General features: G+C 36.3%; 2 protein-coding genes across 2 annotated transcripts in view; one reads left to right on the top strand and one right to left on the bottom strand.

The window, feature by feature from the left end:
- The window catches only part of LOC149087624 (speckle-type POZ protein-like A), a 65,901-nt gene that overhangs the window by 4,522 nt on the left and 34,936 nt on the right, over positions 1 to 26,443 (top strand). The window lies entirely within an intron of this gene.
- LOC149087626 (nose resistant to fluoxetine protein 6-like) lies at positions 1,817 to 25,983 on the bottom strand. Its single transcript, XM_089231848.1, has 13 exons — positions 25,533 to 25,983; positions 25,231 to 25,445; positions 23,767 to 23,884; positions 23,361 to 23,460; positions 22,032 to 22,120; positions 21,746 to 21,913; positions 21,459 to 21,552; positions 21,246 to 21,329; positions 18,232 to 18,397; positions 15,653 to 15,732; positions 15,101 to 15,540; positions 2,665 to 2,807; positions 1,817 to 2,537 (listed from the first exon to the last, which is right to left on the bottom strand). Exons 1-13 carry the CDS (start codon positions 25,834 to 25,836, stop codon positions 2,301 to 2,303), a joined length of 2,238 nt encoding a protein of 745 aa, XP_089087974.1. The 5' UTR covers positions 25,837 to 25,983; the 3' UTR covers positions 1,817 to 2,300.

Below are 26,443 nucleotides of genomic sequence, written 5' to 3'. Positions count from 1 at the left end.
TATTCCTTATTCTTGGAAATTTTATCGTGTAAAGAGTAGAAAGTATAAATTTCTCGATGTATTTTCATTCGAATGTTTCACGGCGAATTTTATTTTTATCGATGATAGAAAAATAAAATTATTACCGATTAAAATAAAATTTCAATCGGTACTTATAACTGGAAGGCCTTAATTACTGGAAGAAAGGCTGAATAATACAGTAGACGCCGCTTATTAGAATCATTGATAATATTATCATTCTGGTATTGTTATGACTTTTTTGAACTGCGGAACAGACCAATATTGTGAAATGAGGAAAAATTAGTCAGCAGTTATAAAAATTAGGGTTTACGTTATCGATTTTTTTTTTTCCGTCAAAATTTTTTTTATTCCAATTTGAACCTTTTCTGAGGATGAACCAGACTTTCTTGATAAATTATCGTTATTAACACCAAAATTATGTAGTAGGTCAGAAGGTTTACCCTTTCCTTGGGGACAATCGTTTCCGGTTCACAATTCCCTATTTGGGCAGTAGTAGCCGCTGTAAGCATGAACTTACTTTGCAAATGGCCCACCTATAGTGGAGCCGAATTTTTGGACTTTTGTAACAAGAAAAGCCCCTTCTCCTTTAGTTCTTGGTCAGTTTCATCTGAAGACCAATTAACTGTTAATATGAATTATTTCTGACTCTTCATTGAACAGTGAGCAACTCTTACTATGGAGTATTTGTCTTTTCGTTGTTCTATTTACGCACACATTTTGAGTTTACTTACGTTTTTCCCTGTGTGTATTATTTCACCCAAAAGGTAATTTATTTTCAGATTCAAAGTTCTCGGCAGAAAGACTTTCTCAGGTTACCTATAGAACATATCGTACTCGAAAAAATTATCGTAATTCGTAAGACACATAAGACATAAGACTCCTCATCAATGGCTTAATAATAATGATAAACGCGGGAGTTTAACTGTAATCAAAAATTACCTTGTTTTAAAACGATATGGGTAAGGGGCCATTCAAGTATTACGTAAGCAGATTTTCATATCTTCAAAAAGGGGTGGTTGATGACGTAACCAACCTTCAAACCCCCCTTCCCCCTTATCATCGAAAGTCAGCAAATCCGAACCCCCCGATGCTGAAGTAATACTTGAATGACCCCTAACGAAAGTGGCACTATTGAACATTTTCCAACCAGTTGTGTGGAAAAATGAGAAACACCGAAGAGTCCCCCCGTGTTTTCATACGAACCGTTCGAACTGGGGGTATGGTCATCGTATTTGTTTTTGGATTTCTTTCGGATATAGTTGCAATCGGTTATTATTATCGGAAACCTCGAAAAACCCGATGTGATCACGTTTAGAGGCGTACACTGTATAAGCTTCTGCTCACCGACACATGCAGTGACATGTTTCCCTCTTTTGTGCTTGAAGAAAAAACGCATGTGTAGTGCATTCTTATCTGTATAGATGGCGCACCCTCCTCACGCTCCTGGTGATAGTAAAAAAAAGAAAAAATGTCAGTTGAAATTGTACCACCGATTTGTATACACGTGTCATCCTTCTCGTTATGTTTTTTTCGTATATTAAATCGTTAAGTTTTCATTACGTTTTATCTTGTCACTACAAGCATCGGATCACATGATTACTGGACGGGCCGGATTATCGAGTCTTCTGCATAGTTATTTTAAAACAGGTGAAATAGACAAAAATTCAAATTTTATTAAAAATTAAATTATGAAAATTTAATTTTCACATTTCTGATATAGAAATAATTTCTTTTACAGAAATGAAATAGTCATACGAGTTTAGTTTCAGTGTTTTTACTGATACCTTTTTTTTCAATTTTAGGATTAATTGTGGAATTTTTTACATTTTTCAGACACATTTCTTGAAACACAAAGTAGTACAAACACAAATAAATTCTAATGCGTTCATTCAGTTGATTTTTCCTCAGGAAATTGAGTAAAAATATTTTTTCATCAAAACAACTACCATATCCTTCTATACATTTCTGTGATAACCCACATCGTGCTACTGTCTATCAATGATTCAAATAATTGAAGTTTTACTTTTCAGGTACTTATACGGATCGCCATGAACATATTATAATATAGACACGCTGTAGGCCTACGTATATTTCCATGAAGTTTACACGACCCCCCCCCCTTTTTTAATCAGTGGTTTCCTATCGGCTACGAGTGAGCGATCTCCAAAAAATTGTGATGAAAATTTATTTAAATTAATCGCAAGTTCAATGTAAATCCATTTCTCAGATGTTTCTTGATTGATACATGGTCGTAAATGCACATTCAGATCCGTAACATTTCATATTTTCAATACATTACCCTTCAGCTCATCGTAGAAATCATCAGATTTGCCGTGAGATTTATATGAATTAGGTTTGTCGTCGCTTACAGGGAGAATGGATCCCGTTTCTATTTTCGGCGGTCTTCTACTCTTGAAAATAACTTTTTCCAATGCAATGAAAGGTGATTCGAAGATCAGCGTGAACACGAAAGCGGCAAGAAATGAAGCAAACACATAGGCCAAGTATAAGTACACCTGGAAGTGGAACATTCAACGAAAATAAAGCTTAAAATTCAAGCATGTTATTCTTATGTACGATATTGAGAGAATTTAGCTTCAAAAAAATACTGAATTCAAATATTAATCCGAAATTCGTTCGTACCATAGATTTTTCATTGAGATCTAAGTGCATCCTCAAACTGCCCGTGTAAAAGTACTGTATTAAAGGATGTACCAAGTAAGCAGAAAAGGTGAGACGACTCAGTGAAGCGAATACTTTCCAGCTTAGCAGAGAGTTGATAAAACCTGTGAAAAAATATCAATTTTTTTAACACTAGAAAATAAAGACTATGGAATTAATAATGGATTGGTGTCCGAAACTTAAATTTTTTGACAATTAATAAAGCCTAGTGGTTTTTGGACACCTTTAGAATAAAGTTACAGCCTTTCGTTTTGCTCTTTTGCTGTATTATAGTTTTGTATTGTCGCAAGCATATTTTGACACAATACAGTCGAATCCCGTTTTAACGAACTCCAAGAGTCTGGAGAAAAAGGATTAGAAAAGGTTTCGTTAAAACGAGATTTTCGCTGTAACGGTAGTCGTTAAAACGGAATTCGACTGTATTTATAGGGTTATTGTTTAGTTAAATTTGATTATCGTCTATAGCTGGCCTCATTCAGGCCACCGAGGAGCCTAGTCGAATCTTAAGGGGGGGAGGGGGAAAGTGTTCATGTTAAGAATTTTCCTTTGTTGCTTCAGACCCAATATGCATGGGTCTTTTCAAAATTAAGAAACTTTCTGGAGTGTGAAGATTACTTCCTATATGTGTCCTTGTTTTGAGTCCAGTCAAGTCACAATGGAGGCAGTTTGTTTATTTTCGTGCTCCGTTAAAATTTTGTTTTAAAACGTGAATATTAGGTTATGGCAGGCCGTAAATGCGTAATTATTGTTTATTTAGTGTAGGAGTGGGGGTTCACATATGTGGAGTTGTGTGGTGGTGTGATGTAGGAAAAAAATTTGGATATTGTTAATGCCACGCGTGCTATATCGGTGCAGTCGTGATCAACGGGCGACGGTTATCATCTTACGCTATCAATGACTGAAAATTTTCAGTGATGATCGGTGTAAATTTTTCATCTGATTTGTCGGCGGGAATGTCAGCTTCAAAACGGTATGAAGATCGTTCAAACATTCCAATTAGTTCGAAGTGGATGGTATGATTACAAACTCCGGATATAAACTTCAATGGTTTTCAAGCGGTTTTCTAAACTACATTTAAAGATCAAGTAGACATGATAGGGGTGAGTGATTTTCGTAACTTGATAGCAGAGATTATCAACCAGAACATTTGCAATAATTCAACCTGTTAATCGTTGCTATAACTCTTATAATTGGTGAGATATGATTTTTTTAAAAAGGAATCCAGCGTTGTGTGTATGACTCACCATTTTCGAACCAGGTGACAAGTTTTATTATACATGTAAATGGTTGTTGGACTTTTCACTGCATTTAGCCATGTTTGGTATTTGAAGTCCTGAATTGTTTCTTTAACTGACTTTCTTTTGCCATGGTAAAAGTTTTTTGACAAACATTATACTATAATTTTTTGCGAACGAATTTCATTGGTGACCATTCAGTCGGGTCGCACATGTTTCTCATGTATTGGTGTTCTTCATAATTTGTAGTGGCGTTAATAGTTTCGTACTGAATTTACATTTCTGAACATTTTAATATAATTTTTTGTGAACGAATTTCATTGGGTGGCCATTCAGTCGGGTCGCATACATGTTTTTCATGAGTGGTTATTCTTTATAATTGGTAATGGTGTTAATAGTTTTGTGCTGAGTTTACATTTTTGAACATTTTTCATAATATTTGTGAACGAATTTCATTTGGTGACCATTTAGTCGGGTCGCATACATGTTTCTCATGTGTTGGCGTTCTTTTTATTGGTAGTGGTGTTAATAGTTTTGTACTGAATTTACATTGTGAGAACATTTTTATATAGTTTTTGTGAACGGATTTGATTTGGTGACCATTCAGTCAGGTCACGCATAAATTTCTCGTGTTAATATTCTTCATAATTGGTAGTGGCGTTAATAGTTTTGTACAGACTATGGATAAGTCAAATAAGACACCTATAGGGACCCCAGCTTTTGATTCAAACATGGACAAAAAAGAAACCCTTGTGGGAACTTCAAATCAACCAGACTGCACAGATCACCCATTCCATACGGACACAAACACGACAAGTCCAATACTAGATCTTGAGAGAAGCGAGCACAATGAACCGGATAAAAAGAAAAAAGAACAGAGAGATAATCGAATCAACAAGAAAACCTCCAAAATTCACAAAGTCTTTAAAAATTTGGCCAGGTCTTTCAATGAAACCTTCAGTATTAGCTCCCGTTTAGCAACATCGGAAAACTCAGATGTCTCAATCTCGTCGTCAAACTCATCGATTGGCTCCCTCTCATCTTCGTCGTCAACGTCAGACGTAGTCTACAAACTGAATTCCTGCTACCCACAAACATCAATTTCGAATAAAGCAGAGCAGATAAAACGGAAACATAAAATTGGTATTTTCAACATACAGAAAACATCTTCATTTGTGCATAATGAACAACCAGAAAAGCAAGACTCGCTCAAGTTCAGCATAGAAGATTCAGAATGTCAGAGGAAAGTCTTTCGAGCAACTGATGCCTATAATGGACCGATTAAATTTACAAGTCAAGTAGCAGTGAAAATCCCATTGACAGAAAAGACACAAAACATAGATCTTGAAACAATGGAAACGAAAACTGAACCCTCAATGGTATTGAATAATAACACTCTACATGACCTACAGATTTTCTCTGTAGAAGAAAGGACGAGTAATTCCGGGGAACAGGAACAGGGCAGTGAATCAAAGACACTACTCTCTGTTGATGATCTCAATTACAATGATTCCCAAAGTCAGTTGGGTCTGTCAAACACACCACTTTCTTGCGGGCGCAAACTGCTTGGTAAACTAAATACTGACATATCTTGTGACCCTGAATCTCACTCGAAAGGAACTTCTCTCTCATTAAATACATCGACGGTCCAACAACCAAATCACTTTAGTTCGAAAATAATGGACTCATCAATTGAATCATGGGATGAAGGCAGTTATTTGGATTCTCTACCAGAGGGAAGTGATTGCACCGGGAACGACAAGGAACTTCAGACAACGCTTGACTATTTAGACTTCAAGAAAGAGAAACTTGATAAAAGCCATTTTTTCTTACAAGAAAAGTCAGCAGAAGTACAGAATCTCTCTTCGCATAAAAATTCCAAAAGTTATAATAGTGTAAAAAAAAATAAAAGGTCTGGTAAACAAAACGTCAAGTCTCAAATTAAGAAAAGAAGTGAGGAGCACAATACTGACAATATGAACATTTCCCAAGAAACAGAAAGTTTAAAAACCTCCAAGAAAAAGAAAGAGAACCTTGAGATAAGGGTCAAAAAACAAACTCAATGTGAAGACAAAATTTGCTGTCGGAACAAGAATACAAAAAACACTTCTCGTCGGTTAGAAACACCCAAATCAGCTGAAAAACCTGTCAGACGAAGTTCATCAAGACTTAAGGAAAAAGACAAGAACCTTGCCATATCTAGGGGTCAAGGAGGTTCTGAGGATCTCCTCAAGCCCAGTTTGATAACAGAAATGCAATCCAGTGATAATTTGAGTACAAATAATTCTGTAACCTTACCTTCTCAACAAGCTTCATCTCAAGTCATACCCAAACTCAACGGTCATCAAGTATATGCACAAAAAACGATGGGTGCCAATACTTCAATCTCAACTGATTTTTCAGCACATAAAACACTCCAACCAAATGTACAAGTACTCCTGGAGGAGCTTCGGGAAATTTTGAACTCCTATACAAGTGATAATGGCAGAGGAAATGTAGGGTTCTACATTCCCGCTAAACAACGCAAAAGAAGCAATAAAATAATTGATGCAATCAATATCTGGGCAGACAACATCCTCAAATCTACTAGGGACAACTTCTGCCAAACAGAAATATCTTCTCCTCAGGAACTAACACTCACTTCGACTACACAACATTCTTTTACTCAGTCGCATCAAGACCATCTCTCAGCTCAACCACAGATTGAAACAATTCTCCAACAGCAGATTAGCAAAATGGGTGAGATGTGCAACAGAGCACCACAACAACCTCCGAAACCACAAAGAGATGTCGCTAAAAAAAAACACAGAGAGGCTGGAGTCAACACCAACATTCCAGAAGTATCGCATGATCTGCGACAATCAGAGAAGGTTATATTTTCTCCATCTGCAACCACATCAATTAACACTGCAACTAGTATTAAAGCTGTCAACACCTGCATCTCTGGAGTTGAAACTCGCACAAGACTTGAACAGTGGTTAAGCAACAATTACAACCCCCCTGCAGCGTCACTGGAAAAAACCAACTCTATGATAGATTCTATTGTGGAATGGATTGAAGAGACTGTAAAACAAGAACTCAGTGGTTTGACACAAACAGACTCCCCATCACTACAAGGACAACGCCTTGAAAAACAACATGGAACTGCGAGAAAATCGGCAGAGAAGAATTTGCCCGTTTTGACTAATTCTGAAAAAATCACACAGATATCAATTCCCATATCTTCCCCTCCTCAACAAAAGGACTCTATAATATCAAATCATGTAGATGAATTAAATGACAGTCCATCTTCCTATATCATAGTTGACGAGCTCTCTTCAAATACAGAAAATCCTTTCCAAGAAGTCAGCTACAGGAAGAAGCAGCAGAGGAAAAACAAGAATCGGCAAATATATTCAGTGCTGTTATACAAGAACAGATTGGCTCAATCACATCGAACTAACAGTAACAACCAAATTATTATCAAAAAATTTGAGAAAAAAATTCACAACATCAGACACATTAGAAATGGTACGGCAGTTGATTGTTACACTAAAGAAGACTGTAAAAACATCCAAAGATTTATACTCAACAACCGAAGCCTCCGGCAGTACATATATGTTGTGTGCCCAGGGGCCGATGCTTTTAAACAGCACCGACTTCAACCGCAAACATATGAAGGGGTTAAAACTTCAAATAACAAGAACTTTGGACGTACTTTCAATAACAAAAAAACAGCAATGTATCAGAAAAATTCAAACCTCTTGGGTGATATTGTCTATGAATCCGAGGAACAGAGCTGTAAGGGAGAGGCCTCTTCGACATTCAGATTTGGATCCGGCTTGGTTTTCTACAATCGTTGCCATCTTAAGAATCATAGTGAAATTCGTAGCAGCCATACTACATATGCAGGAATCTCTTGTGCTAACAAGAAAAATCCAATCACAAGAGCTTGTAATACCGTGTATAAGGATGCTGATAACAATGAATCTAAACTGACATTCAACGCTATTGACCAAAAGGAGGTTAAACAAGTAATGAATGACTTAGAAGAACAGTTAAAATATAGCAATCTACAGGAGTTCATTGCTAGTATAGATGAACATAAAGGTCAAATTACTTTGATATGTACAGACTCGTCGGCTGCAAAGGTCATAAGTTCGGCAGTCGCGAACAATTTCAAGTTGAAGTTACACTTGAAAAATTGATAACAAGACAACATATCGTTTTCCTACTCATATAAGTCAGGTATAATAGATAACTATTTTAATATTTCATTTTTGATATACAATGCCTCAAGATAACCTTAAGGATGCAATAGCCAACTCCCGGATAACATGTCAAAATAACAGACGGGAAAAGCACCCAAGATTAAGTCGAAAAGAGCAAATTCAATGTTATTCAACGACACCATCTTCAATGGGCAATCTCAAAATACTACAAATAAATGTAGATCGAACTAGAGCGGCAATAAACTTGCTCATAGAGACAGCAATCAAGGACAAGATTGACATAATTGCTTTACAGGAGCCAGGAATACCAGGGAAGCCACTGCTTGGATTTCCGAAAAGATGGAAAAGATGGATGTCCAGAGATGGAAAGGCGGCAATCCTGGTACTCAATCCAGACATTCACCCTATGACATATCATACGAGCAACAACATCACATCGATTAGAATCTCACAGCCTCAACATGATCTAATATTAGCTAGTGCGTACTCTTCACCGAAAGATTGTGTTGAGAATGTTCTCAAAGAAATGGACCAACTATTGAAACTGGCCACACAAGCGAACCTATTGTTGTGCGGTGACCTCAATAGTCATCACCCGCTTTGGGGAGACCATAGAACAGATACTAGAGGAAATAAGCTCATTGATTATTCTAATAGGAACAATTTATATTTCCTCAACCATAGTAATTCTCCTCCCACCTTCGAGACGGATTATGGGAAAGGATGGCCGGATGTGACTATTACGAACTCGCATGCAACACTTCTGAATACATCTTGGAAAGTTGACGAGAAAGTGACGCTCAGCGGACATAAATACATTTATATACAAACAAATGCGACTATTTGCCAAAAGCCACAACGACGATATAAAATAACAGTGAGGAAGCTAAAGGTTTTCAACTTGAAAACAAGAAGCGTAATTAAAACAATACAATACAATTTAAGGAAATGTCAAGACAAGACAACCCTCCAACGAATATGCCAGGAACTAATGGCATATATTACTAACATGTGTGAGCAGACATTTCCAAAAGTAAAACCTTCACCAATTCAAAACCTCGCATGGTGGAATGATGAACTAACGTTAGAAAGGAAACGTCTGAGAGCACTAAAGAGGAGGTGTGAAAGAGAAAAGGATCCGGACAATCAAATAAGGTTAAAGCAATTATATCGAAAAGAAATTGCATTATACAAAAAGAAAGTCAACAGTGCAAAAAAAGAAGGCTGGATGAAGTTTTGTGAAAAAGCGACGGAGCCTTTTGGGAAAGCGTACAAGACTGTCACAAATACAAGTTCATTTCCTCCACAAACATTCCTCGTAAATCCTGATCATCCAACAACATCTTTGCAAGCTGCCCAAAACATTTTAGAAGAAATTTTTCCCCAAAATAATGGGGGAAACGAAAATACTGTATGGCAGTCAAGAAATACACAGAATACTGATACTAGAAACGATCCACCTTTCTCAATTCAAGAAATTAATAGATCAATTGATAAACTAAATGTGAAAAAAGCTCCCGGTCCTGATGGAATAACAAACGCATTGATTAAAAGTATACATGCTTTCCACAAATTCTTTTTCCTGACTCTATTCAATAAATGCCTCAGCTTCAATATTTTCCCTACAGCATTCAAGAAAGGGCAACTGATACTATTTCTAAAACCAGGAAAAGATCCGAACAATATCAACTCATACCGTCCAATAGTTCTTCTAAACACAGTGGGCAAAATTCTCGAAACGTTGCTGACACAAAGGATCAACTACTACATCGAGAAAACGAAGTGGATCAGCGATAAACAACATGGATTTAGAAGAGGATTCTCGACTGAGACAGCACTCTCAAAGATTCATGACAGCATACAAACATTTAAGAGCCAAAAACAAGATGTTGCCCTAATATCAGTAGATATTAAGGGAGCCTTCAATAACATTTCACATAAAACAATAGTAAAACAACTTCTCAACATCTCAATGCCGGACAATGTGAGAAGAACAATGATTGATGCAATCAGAGAAAGACACATATCCCTTTTTACAGATGAGGGCGAGGCCACTATAGTTCAAACGAAAGGGTGCCCTCAAGGTTCCTGTAGTGGGCCGATGCTGTGGAACCTTGTCATAAATGACTTACTCACAAAAAACTGGCCTGAAAATATAAAAATTCAAGTGTATGCGGATGATATTGCTATGGTAATTGGTGATTCTACAATCCGCAAGGTCACTGAGCACGCAAAAGCAGCAATGGTATTATTGGATACTTGGCTCATGAAAAATAATTTAGAGATCGAATTCTCCAAATCAAATTACTTGTGGATTTCTCACAAAAAGGGAAGACCAACCATTAGACTGCGAAACAATCCAATAAGACACAATATGAACATCAGATATTTAGGAATAATGTTTGATAGAAACCTGACATGGTTCAAACATGTGAATTATCTGATCACGAAAACACAGAAATGCTTACAAAATTTTAAAAGAATGGCTGGTCCTGCATGGGGCATTAATACAAGAATTAGAAATACGCTTTATAAAGTTGTCGCCATCCGCATTATAGCATATGGTGCCATCGCATGGTTCGGTGATCCCAAACAACAGTTAAGAACAAAAGTAGACTCTCTTCAAAGAAAATTCCTGCTATTCATCACTGGAGCCTTTTCCACAACACCAAACAGTGCTTTACAAGTATTAACTAACAATCCCCCACTACATGTACTTTTGGACAACGAAGTACAGAAAGCAAATTTAAGGCTAAAGCGTGAGATTAAAATAAACAATGTAACATATCTTCCTACAGATGTAGAGCATAAACATCCACCATGGACGTATCACCCGGTGAAAGATATTTTGCCAACACAGGTCTTGACTACAGATGCAGAAGAATCAACAAATCGAATTATTTTCACAGATGGTTCAAAGACCGTGGACGGTGTAGGGGCCGCCTACGTCAGTATATACATGGGTGAAGTAACGGACAAATGGAACTGCCGATTGCTCAATAACAACACTGTATTCCAAGCAGAGTTATACGCAATCTGGATGGCGGTCAATTATGCAAACCATTTTGCAGAGAAATCAACTATAAACACAGACAGCATGTCATGTATACAGGCAATACGAGACGTAGAATCCCCTCATAGCCTAGTGCATGACATTAGAAAAATACTGATGGACAACAGGAAGATTACAATACGGTGGGTAAAAGCTCATGTGGGCATTGAAGGGAATGAAATGGCGGATAAATTCGCAAAAGAGGCTACAAAACATCAACATGAAAACCACCTAATGAAATTGCCGGCATCCTACATTAAAAATCTGCTCTCGAAAGAAGCGTCAGAGAAATGGCAACACCATTGGCAAATATGCACAACTGGAAGAAAGGTCTTCGACGTTATACCAAAAGTGGGTAAAATGAAAGAAGTCATGCCGAGAGAAATAATAATGTTCCTCACAGAACACGGTCCATTCGGTGAATACATGCAAAGGTTCAAAATCAGCCAGACCAGCACGTGTAGATGCGGCCATCCGGGAAGCGTGATACACTATGTGACACAGTGTGAGTACACAAAGGGATACCATTTGGAGGCGCCGCCGAGCGGAAGAGAGATCTTGTGGAAACGGAAAATTATTTTGCAAAGATCTGCAACGAGAAAACTACAACAAGTCTTGGGCTATTTGATGAATAATAAAGAAACTATTTTGATAATAACTGAAAGCAGGGAACAATCCACTAATGATTCGGAAGTAGAATCTGAAACAGATGCAGATTCAACATAGAGGGACGCACTTATATACGCTGCTAAACTATAATATTTTAGTAATACACCCTGTACAAATTATGAATGTTTTTGTATATACAATTTCATAGTATGATGGTGGTTTAGTAATTGAATATTTGTATGAGCTCATTATGGCATTTGTTTAGAATATATGTGACGCACATAGTAATGTTTATGTGTATCAACAATTATATAAAAATGGAAATTTATATTATGTAAATAGTGTATATTATATAAATATATTATGTAAATATATGTATGAGAAATTCAAATGTGATCGCTGCCACCCAGCACTGTGAACGGGGGTTGTGTTTGATTGTTCCCGCCGCACTTTTATAGTATGATAGTAATTTTGTAACCTTGAATATATATTTGTATGAGCTCAGGGTGATATTTGTACCCAATACTACCTTCATAGTAATGTTTATGTGCATTCCCAATAGTATAAAAAAGGGAAATTTTTGTAAAGTAAATAATGTATGCATGTAATTCAAATGTGAATGCCCAGCACTGTCAACGGAGGCTCTGTTTGATTGTTCCCGTCGCAGTGCGGGCTATGTGTGTATTCTGTGTGTGTATATATTGCATGTTCTGTAAGGGGAAGAGCGAGCAGAACACACTGTTCAGCGCTGTGGACGGAGGCTTTGTTTCTTCGTTTCCCGTCACAGTCGAGGCGCTGTATATATGTAATTTGTATGCATTGTGTATTTAGACCATTCTCAAATCTCTCCCACTTCAACATGCCAGCTTCTTTTTCTTTTTTCTTGTCCACAAGTCTTTTCCACCCTTCTTTTGAAATCCCAGGCTGCGGCCTCCGGCCCTTATGTGCCACTGGGCGCACGTGCAATTTTTCTCCCTGGTCATTGGATTCAGTCACCCATTTTAGTCAAATACGGCTTGTACGTTGCATCGAGTTAATGGCTGTCTTCATGGGGAGAACGACGCGAGTAATTCGAAACTTGCGAGCACGGGGCAAGGGGAGCCACCACTATAAATCTTTGCTAACTTTTCCGACACAACTCTGCCTCTTTTGAGGTAACGGAAGTAAGGTGCTTTGCATCAGTCCGGGGCTGTGAGCGGTTCTATCTATCTATCTATATGTGTCCTTCTTTCTAAACTAGCGGCTTTCAAACGCTTTAGAGCTCCTTGAAATATCAGGCTGATTTATTCGCAATGTTTGAATATGTGACGTCAGGATTATATAGTTATTATCATCACTCTTTCCTATCATTCTTCTTTCTTTCCTTTCTTTTTTTTCAAACGAAAACGAAAAAAACCAAAAAAAGTTTTCAAGTCAAGTTGCCAGTTGCAGCCAAAAAATTATCAAAGGAAATTTAAACCCTCAGTAAAATCAGCGCAGAAGTAAACTGCGTAATAGGAACTCCTGCGTGGACTACAATTCCTTACCAGACCGAATTCAAATTTTTGTGTCCCCATGCCCAGCCCTCGGGGCTGATGGTGGGATTATAGACTCACTATATAATTAACAGCCTGACGCTGTATTTAATGTACGTCAGTAAGACGTATAAATATTATGTAATATTATCAAAATCGGGAAATTATATTAGATAATAATTAATATTAATAAAAAATATATTAGAGTTAGAAAAAATACAGAGAAGAAACATATCTGGAATAAATGAAGTTTCAAAGGCAAACTCTCGGCTCGAAGTCCTATTACTTGACTAGAATATTTTCGTCTTCAATAAAGAATTCGTCCAGGACTGCTCTTTTATCCTTCTTTTAAGAGCACTGTATAATATCCTTCAGGGAGGACTTTGCGAACTCGAATATGTGATATGTTGAGTTGGATGAGGTTGCGGAATCGTCATCCGGTTCCAGGAAAAAAGAGCCCCCCCCCCCGCCGCCCGTCATCCTGATTGCACGTGTACTAGTTAGTACTTCGGTGGTGAACTTGGTCTGCTTGTTGATGACCGGGCTGCTTCTGGCCTGTCATCACTGATTAGAGTTTTTTCAGAGTTTTTTAAAAGTCGAGAGATCCATTCCGCAAAACTGGACTTGGAAAATATTTTGGGGTTGAGACATGGAATTTTTTTTAACAACTCATTAGATTCAGCGAAGTCAGTAGATCCTTTACGTGTGGTGTTAGAAAAAAATTCCACTGATGGCTGGATTTTGGACTTTGTTTTCTTCGTGGTTGCGAATCTTTCCCCAAGCACTTCGCGATAGAAATGTAGGGTGTTGGTGATCTTTCCCCGATTTTTCAAACGTCGAGAACTTAATCTTCTCCTGAGATTTTTCTCTCTGGTTGATGTTTTTTAATCCTCGAGCTTATGTTGGCAGTTGCTCACCTCTTGGCCAAATCTTTTTAATTTATTTTGTTGACTGCAATTTCTTAGTTGTCAAGAAAACGTATCCATTTTTCTTTTCTTTCGGCAAATTATGAGCATTTAAAGCTTTTCAAATAAAAAAAAAAGTAATTTAGTATTTTTAAATTTGTTTTTTTGAATTTTTCGTGCAATTCTTTTCTAGTTTTTTCCAGCTAAACACCTGACCAAATGTTTTCAAAAATAAACAACAGCACATTAGTTTTACTTTTTAATGGTAAAACTTTGTTAAAAAAATTTTTTCACCAATAATTTGCTCGTCGAGGCCATCACTGACCTCCGATGATTTCGCAAGAAATTCTGCTAATGCTACTTCTATAACTTTCACAGTAGGTTTCTGACATCAATCATGTGACCTATGTGTTTAAACAGGTTTTGTGTTTGTGTGATGAAAATACAAATTGTTTTTGTCAAATCAGAAATAATTTTTTTTGTATATTTTAACCATAATTTCGTCATTTAAAACTAATATCAAAAATATAATAGTTTTTCATCTTCTCGCTGGCCGCATGCCTGCAACGGGCCCGCAGTTGGCCACCCATGTTTATAGGACATAGTTTCTCAAATCTTTTGTTCCATCGGACCATTCTTCACAATTTTTTTTCTTTCTTCGCCCACCCCCAACTCAAGCGTACCCATAGGATCCTATGTTAGATCCGTAACTTTTATCGCCCCCTCCCGGACAATTCCACAGCCCACCAAGGGGTGAAATTGTCCACCCTGGGAAACACTAAAGGGGATGAAATAGTGATTTATAGCATGCTATTTATCAGTGAAAATAGTTTTAAAGGGTTAAGGTAAGAAATGCGTAGACCACACTCACCACAATTTCCAGTGACACAGGATATGGTTACCCACGCTAAACAGCTTGTATATACAAATTTGCTTGCGCATGCGTATAGCACAGATACGCCCATACTCGGAGGTTTGTTCTCTTCAAAGTTCCAGGTGTGAACGCCGTATACCAGAGTCAACCCTAAACCAATCGACAACGCCCATCCACAGATATTAATAATTTTTGGAATTCGAAGGTGCGGTTTCCAGTAGAGGAAAAATCCAACGGCTAGTCCAATGGCATATGTGGTTATATGCACGTGAGATGGGTAATATAGATGGTGCAGGTAATAAAGTATATCATCAGGTGTCCAGGAGGCGCTGGTGATCACTGTCGGTGGAAGACTGTAAGCGATGTGGTTGATTACCTGAGCAGCTACTCCGGCTACCATCAGCAGAGCAATGATGATTCCTCCACGTATTGGATTCCTGTATGAAATAAACCCACAAATTTCAAACATCTGAACATAAAAAAAGTGGCCCATTGCACTACTCTTATGCAATAAATCATAGTTCACCCTAATCAAATGTATTTTCTTACTTTTTAATGGTGAATACCACAGGGAATGATAACAGGTAAAGATGTATTTCTACTGCCAAGTACCATGACCATGGTATGCACTACTGAAATCAAAATGAATATGTATGGAGCGAAATGTAGGATAAATATAGTAAGTATTGGAATTGATACAAAATGAGAATTGATCACTACTGTTAATTGCATAAATATATAACCTGCTCCACCAAAAATAAAAAGTCACATATTCTACTGCACAGACTGTGGATAAAGAATTCCTCGGCTGGAAGTGCCATGATCTATACAAATACAACGCCACAACAGGCAAAATGCCCAACGAGGCCGTTATTTCGACTGGGATCAGCAATAAAATGAAATATACTGGACATTTTAGCCTACTTAATGGAATTCAGGTATAATGTACATGGAATGCACATATGTATTATTTCATTTTGCTTGTATGTATTACTATCTTTGGAATGTTTGGAAATTGTGGAATGTGTGTGGAATGCACATATGTACTATTTCATTTTGCATTTTAAACATATTGAAAATATTTTTCCCGGTGATGGCTTTACGGTTAGAAATCCCGTAGGATATGGATCGAGCCGGTTAGTTAGTTAGTTAGACGAGAAGAGGAATTGTATTTTAAAACCAGACAGGCATCATCAGATTTGTCTGCGAAATTCCCATTACATAACACTAATGGCTTCTATTCAATATGGGAATCTCTCGAGATGTAGCATAAAACAATTTCGTTACGAAAGCGAGCCGTGAGCCTGGTTGCCAGACGGAAAAAAGGTATTAAAGCAAGAGTGGTGCCATTAAATTTACCTTAACGAGATCTACCCGCAGACATCAAAAACCACTGATACTTATTCTGAATACTTCTTGAGATATGAGCGTTTAGAGAATTTCGTCTCTCAACTTTTTGTGAATGCTCCCACTATCATCAGATGATGTGAGCATTCATGACAAAACATGGCCAAAAACTTCTTTCATTCCCTGAAATTCCATTGCTGGCGAATGATATTTACACGTGCAGATTATATGATGAACAAGTTTTTTTGTACAAAAGTAGCAAAATTCGTATCTCTCAATTTTATGGAGATCTGATTTTTCGCAGTAAATCACGGTTTCTAATGGAAACTAAGAGGTATGCAACACTGTAAGCGCTGACCACTTGAGAAAAAAAAATCAGGGAAATTCGTTCCTCAAAGAAAATATGTTTTCTTTGAAGAAGATTGTATTGTATTGAAAAAAGAAATATATCCTTTCTTTGTCAGTTTCAGAAGTACTTTTTATGAAAAAAATTAGCATGAAGAAAATCAAATCAATGATAGTCAGAAAACAGAGATGGAAGGGAGGGAAAAAAAACCTCAATGCTGGTTCAACCCATCAACCTTCGTAGTAGAGCCCTGTGCTCTTCTGACTGCACAACAGCTAATATCTGATTCATCTTCTAATTGAATACATCAATTGTGAACTGAGAGAGAGAAAGAGTATCATTCAACCTCGCCAAATGTATATTCCGCCAAGTACTTTCGTACAAGTGATGTATTGGTTTTAGAAAACCAAAAATATTGAAAACTTGAGAGAGAGAGAGAGAGATGAGAACAAATAACTTCTTACTAAACACCGACATCTGTTATCAAGGTTCGGAAAAACAAAGTTATTCCGTCTCAACGAAAAACGTGGTCAGTATTTTCAACTTTGATAACGGCATCCATAAGTGCCGATACAGGTGTTTTGTAAATAGTAAATTGTCCTTATCACGTTGTCAATATTTTTCCATGGTTTCGGGCAGTTTTTCGTTTTGATTAATTAATGTATTGGTTCATTGCGACCAATCACGAGACGCTAAACCACTAGTATAATATCTAATACATTCAGGAATGTTTGTTCATCATGTATGCCTCCGTGATACAACAAGCGTCAAAATTAGAATAGACGAAAATGAGTCATTAAAAGGGTAATTTAGGGCATAAAGAATGGTCACATAGGAGAAGCTCGTAAGAATTGATGGCTTCGGGGAAAAGCACCTATTTGAATTCTAAGAAGCAGTCGGAAGTGTGCAGAAAACAGACATTTGCATCCCAATACTTGGTAGAAAGGAGTCTAAGAAGCCATTCGACTCTTTTTAGAACGACAGTGGATCGCGATAATCCATGATGCGAATCGGGATAGAAATAATTGTTGATATAATTATTGCATGGAATCCTAAAACTAACGCCACGACAAACGCGTTGTTAAATGCTACCCACTAAATGGTTATACAGTCCAATCCCGTTTTAACGAATACCGATATAACGAAAATCTCGTTTCAACGAAGGCGTTTCTAATCCCTCAGATAAGTTTACATAGGAATAATGCAAAAAAACCTAGAATTCCTTTATAACGAAATTTCGTTATAACGAAGTGATTTCTCTGGTCTCTTGGAGTTCGTTATAACGGGATTCGACTGTAGAGTGATACTTTTTGAGAGCACTTTATTTATGTAATGTGGGAACTTAATGAGTAAGCATGAATTTACAAACATACAGTTTGAAATATTTGAATTTCATTTGAATTAGAAGTATTGTGGTAATTATATTTTGACCTACCCTCTTACGCCTGTCTACGTAGTTGTTGATAAAGATCACATTTTGCCACCAGTAATCTTGGCATTTCTCAGCCATATGCACGTAAGTTTCATTCCAGAAAGGACCAGAATTCAAGTGTCTCATCACTACAACTAAGGCCATTATAAACAGCACTGGTGGCAATAGTCTGAAATCACAATACGTTATTTCTTTTATAAATCTACAACTGTAAAAAACGAAATTTGCTGTAGTGACAGAAAAAAAAATCACGGGGGGGGGGGGGGGGAGAGGCAAATTTAAATTAAATTCCAGATATTTAAATTTGCTTCAATTCCCCATATATTTGTCACAAGTAATTAAAACTCGATCCACTTTGTGTACGGAATTACGGAAAATAATTTTCAAAGTTGGTGATAATCATTTTTGACAGTGTCCTGACTCCTTTCGCAGAAATTTCGCGTTTTGTTTTCCCGTTTTCAATGTGAAGTTTACTTGAATTCCCCGTCCCCCTTCCCGTTGAAATCGAGGATGAAAATTCTTAAATTAAACCATGATTATATCTGGATAATTATAACGGAAATATTCATCTCTTGTCATGTTCACATGTTCCTTTCGTAGAATATATTTTAATGCTCAAAAAATCACCGACGAATAATGCAAATACTCAGGGTGGATTTAGATTTCTACGAAAGCAGATATATTCGTATCTTCAAAAATAAATTTGTAAAAGACAAAAAATCAACGCCATTGATCGCAGCGCCAAGGCTTAAATTCATACAATTCAGCGAGAATTGTAAGAAAATTTGAATAGGCCAATCGGATAGCTTCATTTCCACAATCAGGGCGTTTCAATAGGCTAATTAGACTTACACTCACCAGCACAGGCTTCTGCACTGTTTGCAATAAACGCCATTCAGACTATACCTAGCAAGTTTGCCAAATTTTGAAACACAACATAATATTTTGTTTCTTTCTTATTTTGGCGTAGAATCTTCCTGATTGGCTCACAAATACCGCATAGTGATTGGATGTGGGGCATAGAAATCACCAATTCTGAGCTCGATCATTTCTTTTCCTCGCAACGATGATACTAGCACGAGTAGGGAATTTTTTTCCCCTAAATATTCTGAGGGAAAATGGACTACTTACTGACGTCTCAAGCAGAATGCGGAGGCCTTCTATCTCTAGAAGGTGCTTGCTCAACCTCATTCTGGTCACAACGTTTGATTTCGACAGACTTATATTTTGCTTCCCGATGAGCAACCGAGAGTTAAGATTTAATAACCAATCCAAGTTCGTTGGCATCAGTTTGTCGGATTAAGATATCAGGATAAAGATAACAGCATGATATTTTTATCCTCCGAAGGGACAACCACAGCTCGTTGAAATGCATTAGGAGTTTTGTATTTTCCTCATTCATTGGTGATATTCTCAGTTTTATAAGACAAAGTTTATCTGTATAGAAATGTCCTCTCCAATTGTTAATGCAAGATTCATTGAAAGACTGGTTATTTGTGGAGGTGAAGATTACCAGGAAGAAAATTCATCACTGTTCCCACGGGGACTCGAACCCCGGTCTCTCGAGTGCTCTACCATCTAAGTGTCGCCCATGTACGGAGCCTTTCAGCGTATATAGATATACTCTCCAAGGTTTAAATATTCTATCTGCTTCCTTAGCTTATATGGTGGAGCACTCGTCCGGCAAGCGAGAGACCGGGGTTCGAGTCCCCGTGGGGGCAGTGATGAATTTTCTTCCTTGTAATCTTCATCTCTACAAATAACCAGTCTTTCAATGAATCTTGAAAGTTTATCTACTCTTATATATTTCACAATGCACTGCGATTTTCAGTATCTCTTCCTTATCCGCTTATTGACATTTCCCTATAGCAATTTTACCCATAAATCGCAATTTTTCTCCCGTTTGGCAACATTTTTTGGTGAGAATTGGTCACTTTCGTATTTTTCTGTCCTCATGATTTCCATTTCACTTATTTTTCTCAATGAAATATTTTCAGCCTTATGCTAGCGGGTATCTGTTTTAGTTTTGTTGTATTCAGCGACGATTCAGATCTAAAGGCAGCTACATTCGTAACTGCAAGGTTGACAAGCAAGTATGTTCAATCTCTTTTTGCAAGCATGCTTGAGCGTATGAACAAAAATTTCGCGCAATCACTTTGATTATAGAAGCGGCTTGAAGATTGAATTAACTTTGATTATGCATACTTGTACAAGTCACGGTTGCACAAGCGAAACTGAAAGTGTATACCATGCAGGTAGCTCATGCAAGCTTAAACCAGTCTTCATGCTCTGTTTGCTTGGTGTTGGTGCATTTTGTTGGTGTTTTCTTCCGTGCACAAGGACATAGGCAGCCAAAACCAGCGCATCATCTCCGAACTCGAAGTGTTCCAAGTGATGTACCAACTGGTTCTTGTGCAAGCATACTTGAACCGCCTGGTGTCTAAAGCCAGGGCCACACTCATGTCCAGTCTAGTCATATAGGGATTCGAAAATATTTGCTTTAAATGTTTGCATCTTCCTGTTGCAATAAAGCACCAGCGACATAATCTGGCTACACACTAGTTTGTCCCAATGATTCTTGGCGAATATTTTATTCCAGAACAATTTAATACACAAACGCATGTTGTGACTGTTGGTTTTCTTCGACCAATGTGTAAAATTCTGATCATTCTCCTCGAACAGCCTTCACATACCTTCTAGCTTTCAACATTTGACGGTCATTGCCAATAGGGGGCAGCTTACCGAAGACCGAACTTGGAACGTATTAGGGCACGCTGGACACTAGTGCGGCCGACAAAAAAATTGTGCATGCTTGTGAAAAACGTTGAATATGCATGAACACCATTTTTTTCCAATCAGGCCTGAGTGTCTGAAGAAGAATTTCGCGAAAGCATCTTCGATTATACAGTACAAGCGACTTGAAGATTAAATGAATTATGGGCATGCAAAAGGTTTGTGACCCTGCATAATTTGAATTTTAGATTTTCGAAAAAAAGGAAACAGACTTTCTCTCTTACCTCCATACTCTGTGGAGAACGTATTTAAATAGTCCGATGTTTTTGATATTAGACTTCATTCTAACGTACACAAGCAGGACTGAGCTGAGGACAGAAACGTAAAATTAAATTCGAATACTTCAGTTTCAATGACATTGTGTAATTAACTTCACAAAAATAGAGAAAAAAATTGAATTATGCAGCAATTTCATTTATAACCAGACATATCCATACCTCATAAAAAAGAAAGCCTCTACTGAGTAATATCCATTCATCACAATTTGAAACAGCATCGACCTCGCAACAATCTTCGGATACAAGATCGAACCTTGTAAATGATGAAACAGAATGTCAGAGAGGGTCCAGGGGGTTCCCAGATATTCATATAAATTTTATCATCTTTCCCATAGATACGTTGTTTCAATCATTTATCAGAAAAAAAAAGATAATCACGAATAGGATGGGCGCCATGTTTTATCTAGTAAAGAAATCACCGATTAGTTTAGTGTTTAATGACTTACTGTAAGTCTGAGGTAAAATGAACAGGTATGTGTGATTCAAGATAACCCATAACATCGATATAACTTTCATTCCTCTGAACATTCCTATGTATTCACTGGATTCTGTCTTCATCAATTTTTCTGCATTAATTTTGACAGAGAAGCACAGCAGCACGTCCAGGAAAACATCTGATGAAAACACAAAAGAATTTATGATATAATTTTACAGGTAATTGGAAAAACTGGATGTGAACTCAATGAAACTTCAGCTCCAACATGAAGTCAATTCTTCAATACAATATTTTACTTCTGTTTCTGTCTGTTTCGGATTTCTTGGTGTAGATATCCAAGATCGTTCCAGTGATAGATAGTCCTATTGCAATGCCTAGAGCAACCCTGAAATTGTATTTATGATATAGAATATTAGACGTTCTCGAGCATATTATTTTTAACAGATAATTACACAAATCTATGCGTATATAATAGCTAATCACATACATCATTTTATTCTTTGTATCTGCAAAAATTCCATTGCCAAAAAGTTATTTTCAGGCAAATGACTACGTGCGGGCACTTTTGTTTAATAGTGTTTTTACAAAACGTGTGATTTTAATCATAATACTGTATATAAAACAAGGAAATCCAGTGAAATTTCTGAAATACTTCTATAATTTCTCGAGATGTTTTATATTATGCTATCATTAGCTTATTTTCAGCACTTACGCCAGACATTGTACACTGGAAAAAAACTACAGCATAATTATATTCGAACAGTTTTGGTACCGTGTATTGCTATGACTGTTATCTGTGCAATGAACTAATCTTTTTGAGGTACACAAAATATTTTCTGAGATATGGCAGTTTTCGTGAAATAATACGCGAATTTTTACAAAAATTTCATTTTTTTTTATTTAAATAGCTGTAAAACATTAAATTCTGAACACAGCCAAGATCCTGCTGGTTCACTGCACAGCTAATGATTGCATAACCTATACGTGAATGAATTTCGTTAAATTAATAATTATACTGCTAAAAAAACATGTATATTCAAGTTGCCAATGAAATTTTAACGGTTTTAGGGTTAATGGTTTAAAATGGGGTTGTTGATTTTAAGACTGGTGTTTGTTTTTCCGAATTGGATATAGTTTTTGAGATAATGCCTTCTCCCAACATTTCAATGTAATCAGCAGCCACTAATTTTAGGGTCGAATTTTCACTTTCTGCTTTTTCATATTTATTGTCTAAATTTATTCAATGTATTATTACATTTATATCATGATCAGACACGAGTGGTCTTTATTTTTGTTTTTAAGTTTGTTATCGATTTACATTTCGCACACTTAGAATGTGATTTGTATGCTGCTTATGTATTAAAATTGAAATTTAACGTTCACTTTATCTCAAAAACTCGAGCCGATCCGACAAAACCAATGCCAGATTCGAAACCAGCGTCCCAAAATCACCCTAAACTCACTGAAAAATCTTTGAGAACAAAATAAGTGTTGAGCAGTGTTATCATTTTATTTCTCATCAAATTATTTTTCGGAACCCCCATGAAAAGGGCAAAGTGTTTATCAGAATGAGTTCCCAAAAGTTGATACGATTCTCACATTGTTATGAATTGAAGTATACTTACATAGATATTATTTCGGGAAAAAATACTTTCATTCGTCCATCTTCTTTAGTTTGACATGAGTGTACTTTCATCTTAATGCCACTGTTCAATGGGTTCAGAACTGGAGAAAATATGGATAAATTCAGTGCTTTCTTAACATGTCTACAATCTTTTTAGAAATACTACATATCATAATTGTGTGTTAGGTGAACTCATTATAATGACTACTCAGTTCTTATATTTCACTATGTAATTATACAGTATTTCCGATATAATAGTTACTTTGAACTAGTAAAAATGCAACTTTGTGTATACGAAATATATAAGTTGGGGAAAAATCTTAGTTTTTAATTTAGCGAAACACAATACGCGCAAACACATTACCGTTATGATATTAAAAAACCTGACATAAGCTAAAAGAACTTACTGCTTGCGCCAATGTTTTCAACATCCTGTTTCATGCATGTTGAAGGTATGCATACTGCCGTTCCGATAGAAAAATAATTCAAACTGAATTCGTATGATTTTAACAACGATCCGATGAACTGCAACAAAATGGGAAATCATTCAAATCATAGGAAATAATCAGTGGAAATATTGAAATAGATAATCAAAGTAAATATTGAAATAGATAAAGTAAATATTGAAATAGATAAAGTAAATATTGAAATATATAATCAAAGTAAATAATAAAATAGATGATATCAATGGAAATATATTTAAATAAAATATATAAATAGAATCATTTCATATCACGTGAGAAAGATTTTAATTTCTGATCTACTATATTTATAATTTAATTTGGTTTGAGTTTCCCTTCTTATTCTATCTAATTTTCATTTTCTCTTTGAAAATTTGAAGATTCGAAAAACTATCTTTTTTAGAAATTGTGTGTGTATATATGGAAATGTTATTCACAAAGATTGTTTTTTTTTTTTTTAATATTCTTTACCAAAGAAAGAAACCAACGAAAAAAGAAAATGAAAGAAATAAAGGAAAGCACAAAATTCTTAACACGTTTTGACACAAAAACAAAGGGTGCAAATTGCTATAATATTCTTTTATCAACGCCAAATATGAATACATTTTTCTTCTTTCCTCTTTCGGTTAAACAGAAAAAAAACCTGTTGTTTAAACAATAAGTAGAATTGCACTTTTTTAAAAAATATCTCAATATTTCTCTCTCTGAACGCATAACAAATTATAGAAATTCATTCATATTCATAGCGTAAAAGTGAAGAACAGATGCGGATTATACGGCGGGCGCACCGGGCTCGTGCCCGAGGCTCCGATTTCTGAAAAGCCCCGAAAAACCCAAACTTTACACCTTTTTCTAATTTAAGGGGCTCTTACGTCCGCGGCCTCAACCCACTGATATCCGCTTCAGGTCAAGAATACTGCTTAGTACTTTGACTCCTTTCAGCTATCATTCGGAATCTTTTTCTTGTAACGAACATTTGACTATGTCGATTACTAGCAGAAGAAATAAAATTCAAACACAAATCAACATAATGCTAATTCTAAACGTGTTGAATGGATAAAATATTGTGTGAAACGGTGAAAAAATATTAATATTTAAATTAATGTAATAATTGTTAACATACATGTAGTTTTAAAATAATTGTTAACAGTTAATGATGAATTGTTTATTTAATGGTTCAATTAAAGGATAATTCGATAGAGAATATTGGACGCGATTGTTGGAAAATCTTGGATGCTTCCTTGAGAACCACGGTGGTCTTAGAGCAATGAACTGAAACTGCATGTTTCATAACGTTAAAGCAAATTATTAAGATCATCAACATAATCTTTTCTAGATTCATATTTGACTCAACTAAAATATAAAATCAAAATTATAATCGACATCAAATTCGCTTCGTTCTATACTCACAGAATTTGGAGCAGTGAACTGATCAGCAATGATTCTGCTTCCGTTACTCTCGTGGAACGGTAGTATTTTTGGTACAGGAGGTAATATTTCAATGTTGCAGTATTTTCCTACGAATTTATCCTTGACTCGTATTGCGAGACATTCGTCGAAATCACCAATACTGGTCAAGCGTCCATTTAGAATCCCACTGGGGATTTTACCGGCTGCATCGATCACTGAAATTAGATATCCGTTAGAATTCGGTTCATTAGATTTATCCTAATATATTTAGGGATAATACATAGTAAACAGGCAATGCTTACTTTCGAAAGCCCATCTTTCCATGTTTTTTATGGCCATGAGCGTCATCAGAAGATCCCGTAAACAAACCGGCGATACATTAGGAAGCGAGATATTGCCGTGCGAATCCATCGATATAGATATCACCCTTCCAGATTCTCGGGATATGAATTTCCTCATCCTGTTCTCGATTCCATTCCATTTTGTTTGCAGTTCATTAATATCAGATATTCCATCCGATCTACTGTAGAATTCTGAGAAAATGTCGTAGTCATTAGCACAAACAAATATGGGTAAAATTAAGAGTAGTATTTTGGTCAGAATCATGGTGACCAATGTACTATTTCGCCAGTTCTAACAAAGAATTTCGGCAAAAACAAAATCTTGAAATTTGTTTCGAAGACACTTCACAGTGTCCGGTACAGAAACGTCAACTGAGTTATTTTGCACATTTATATCATTTCTAATTCCTTGTTTTCCTCCATTAATATATTGATCACCGGTCACGAGTTAACTCGTGTTTTTATACTCATATACTAAGGCGATGTGATGACACCTTTTCCTTAAAAAAACCGGTCTACAATTTATTAAGTTAATTGCTAGTTTACGATTCCTTTCCTGTCTCCTTTATTTTTCACCATGAGTTTTATTTCACGTGCATGTGTTATCCATGAGGCGAATAAAAGAATAAAATTACTTTTATTCTCTCTTCATGAATAACACATGCACACGAAATTAAACGCATGATAAAAAATAACGGAGCTAGTTAAGAAATAATTTCATATAAAGAATATGTTTGTAATGCAATGCATGTTATCTGTGTAGTATAGCATTTATTTCGCATTCGAAGAAACCATTTCACTAGAGGAAAGTAAAAAAAAAAAAAATCTTGTTAATCTCTGTTGTAGTTTGATTCACGTACTAAAATTCAAAA

The sequence above is a fragment of the Pholcus phalangioides genome, unplaced genomic scaffold (genome assembly GCF_987345545.1).
Source record: "Pholcus phalangioides strain wild (caught in Gottingen) unplaced genomic scaffold, Ppha-v1.0 ptg000004l_1, whole genome shotgun sequence".
Lineage (NCBI taxonomy): Eukaryota > Metazoa > Arthropoda > Arachnida > Araneae > Pholcidae > Pholcus > Pholcus phalangioides.
The sequence above is the reverse complement of the archived record's forward strand: the minus strand, read 5'-3'. Positions and strand labels throughout refer to the sequence as shown.

Excerpts from the sequence above, each read along its gene's own strand:
- LOC149087626 (XM_089231848.1), bottom strand. The coding sequence starts at position 25,836 with ATGATTCTGACCAAAATACTACTCTTAATTTTACCCATATTTGTTTGT. Across the intron at positions 25,446-25,532 it reads GGAAAGATGGGCTTTCGAAA|TGATCGATGCAGCCGGTAAA; the intron begins GTAAGCATTGCC and ends ATCTAATTTCAG. Across the intron at positions 21,330-21,458 it reads GAGGCTTTCTTTTTTATGAG|CTCAGTCCTGCTTGTGTACG; the intron begins GTATGGATATGT and ends TTCTGTCCTCAG.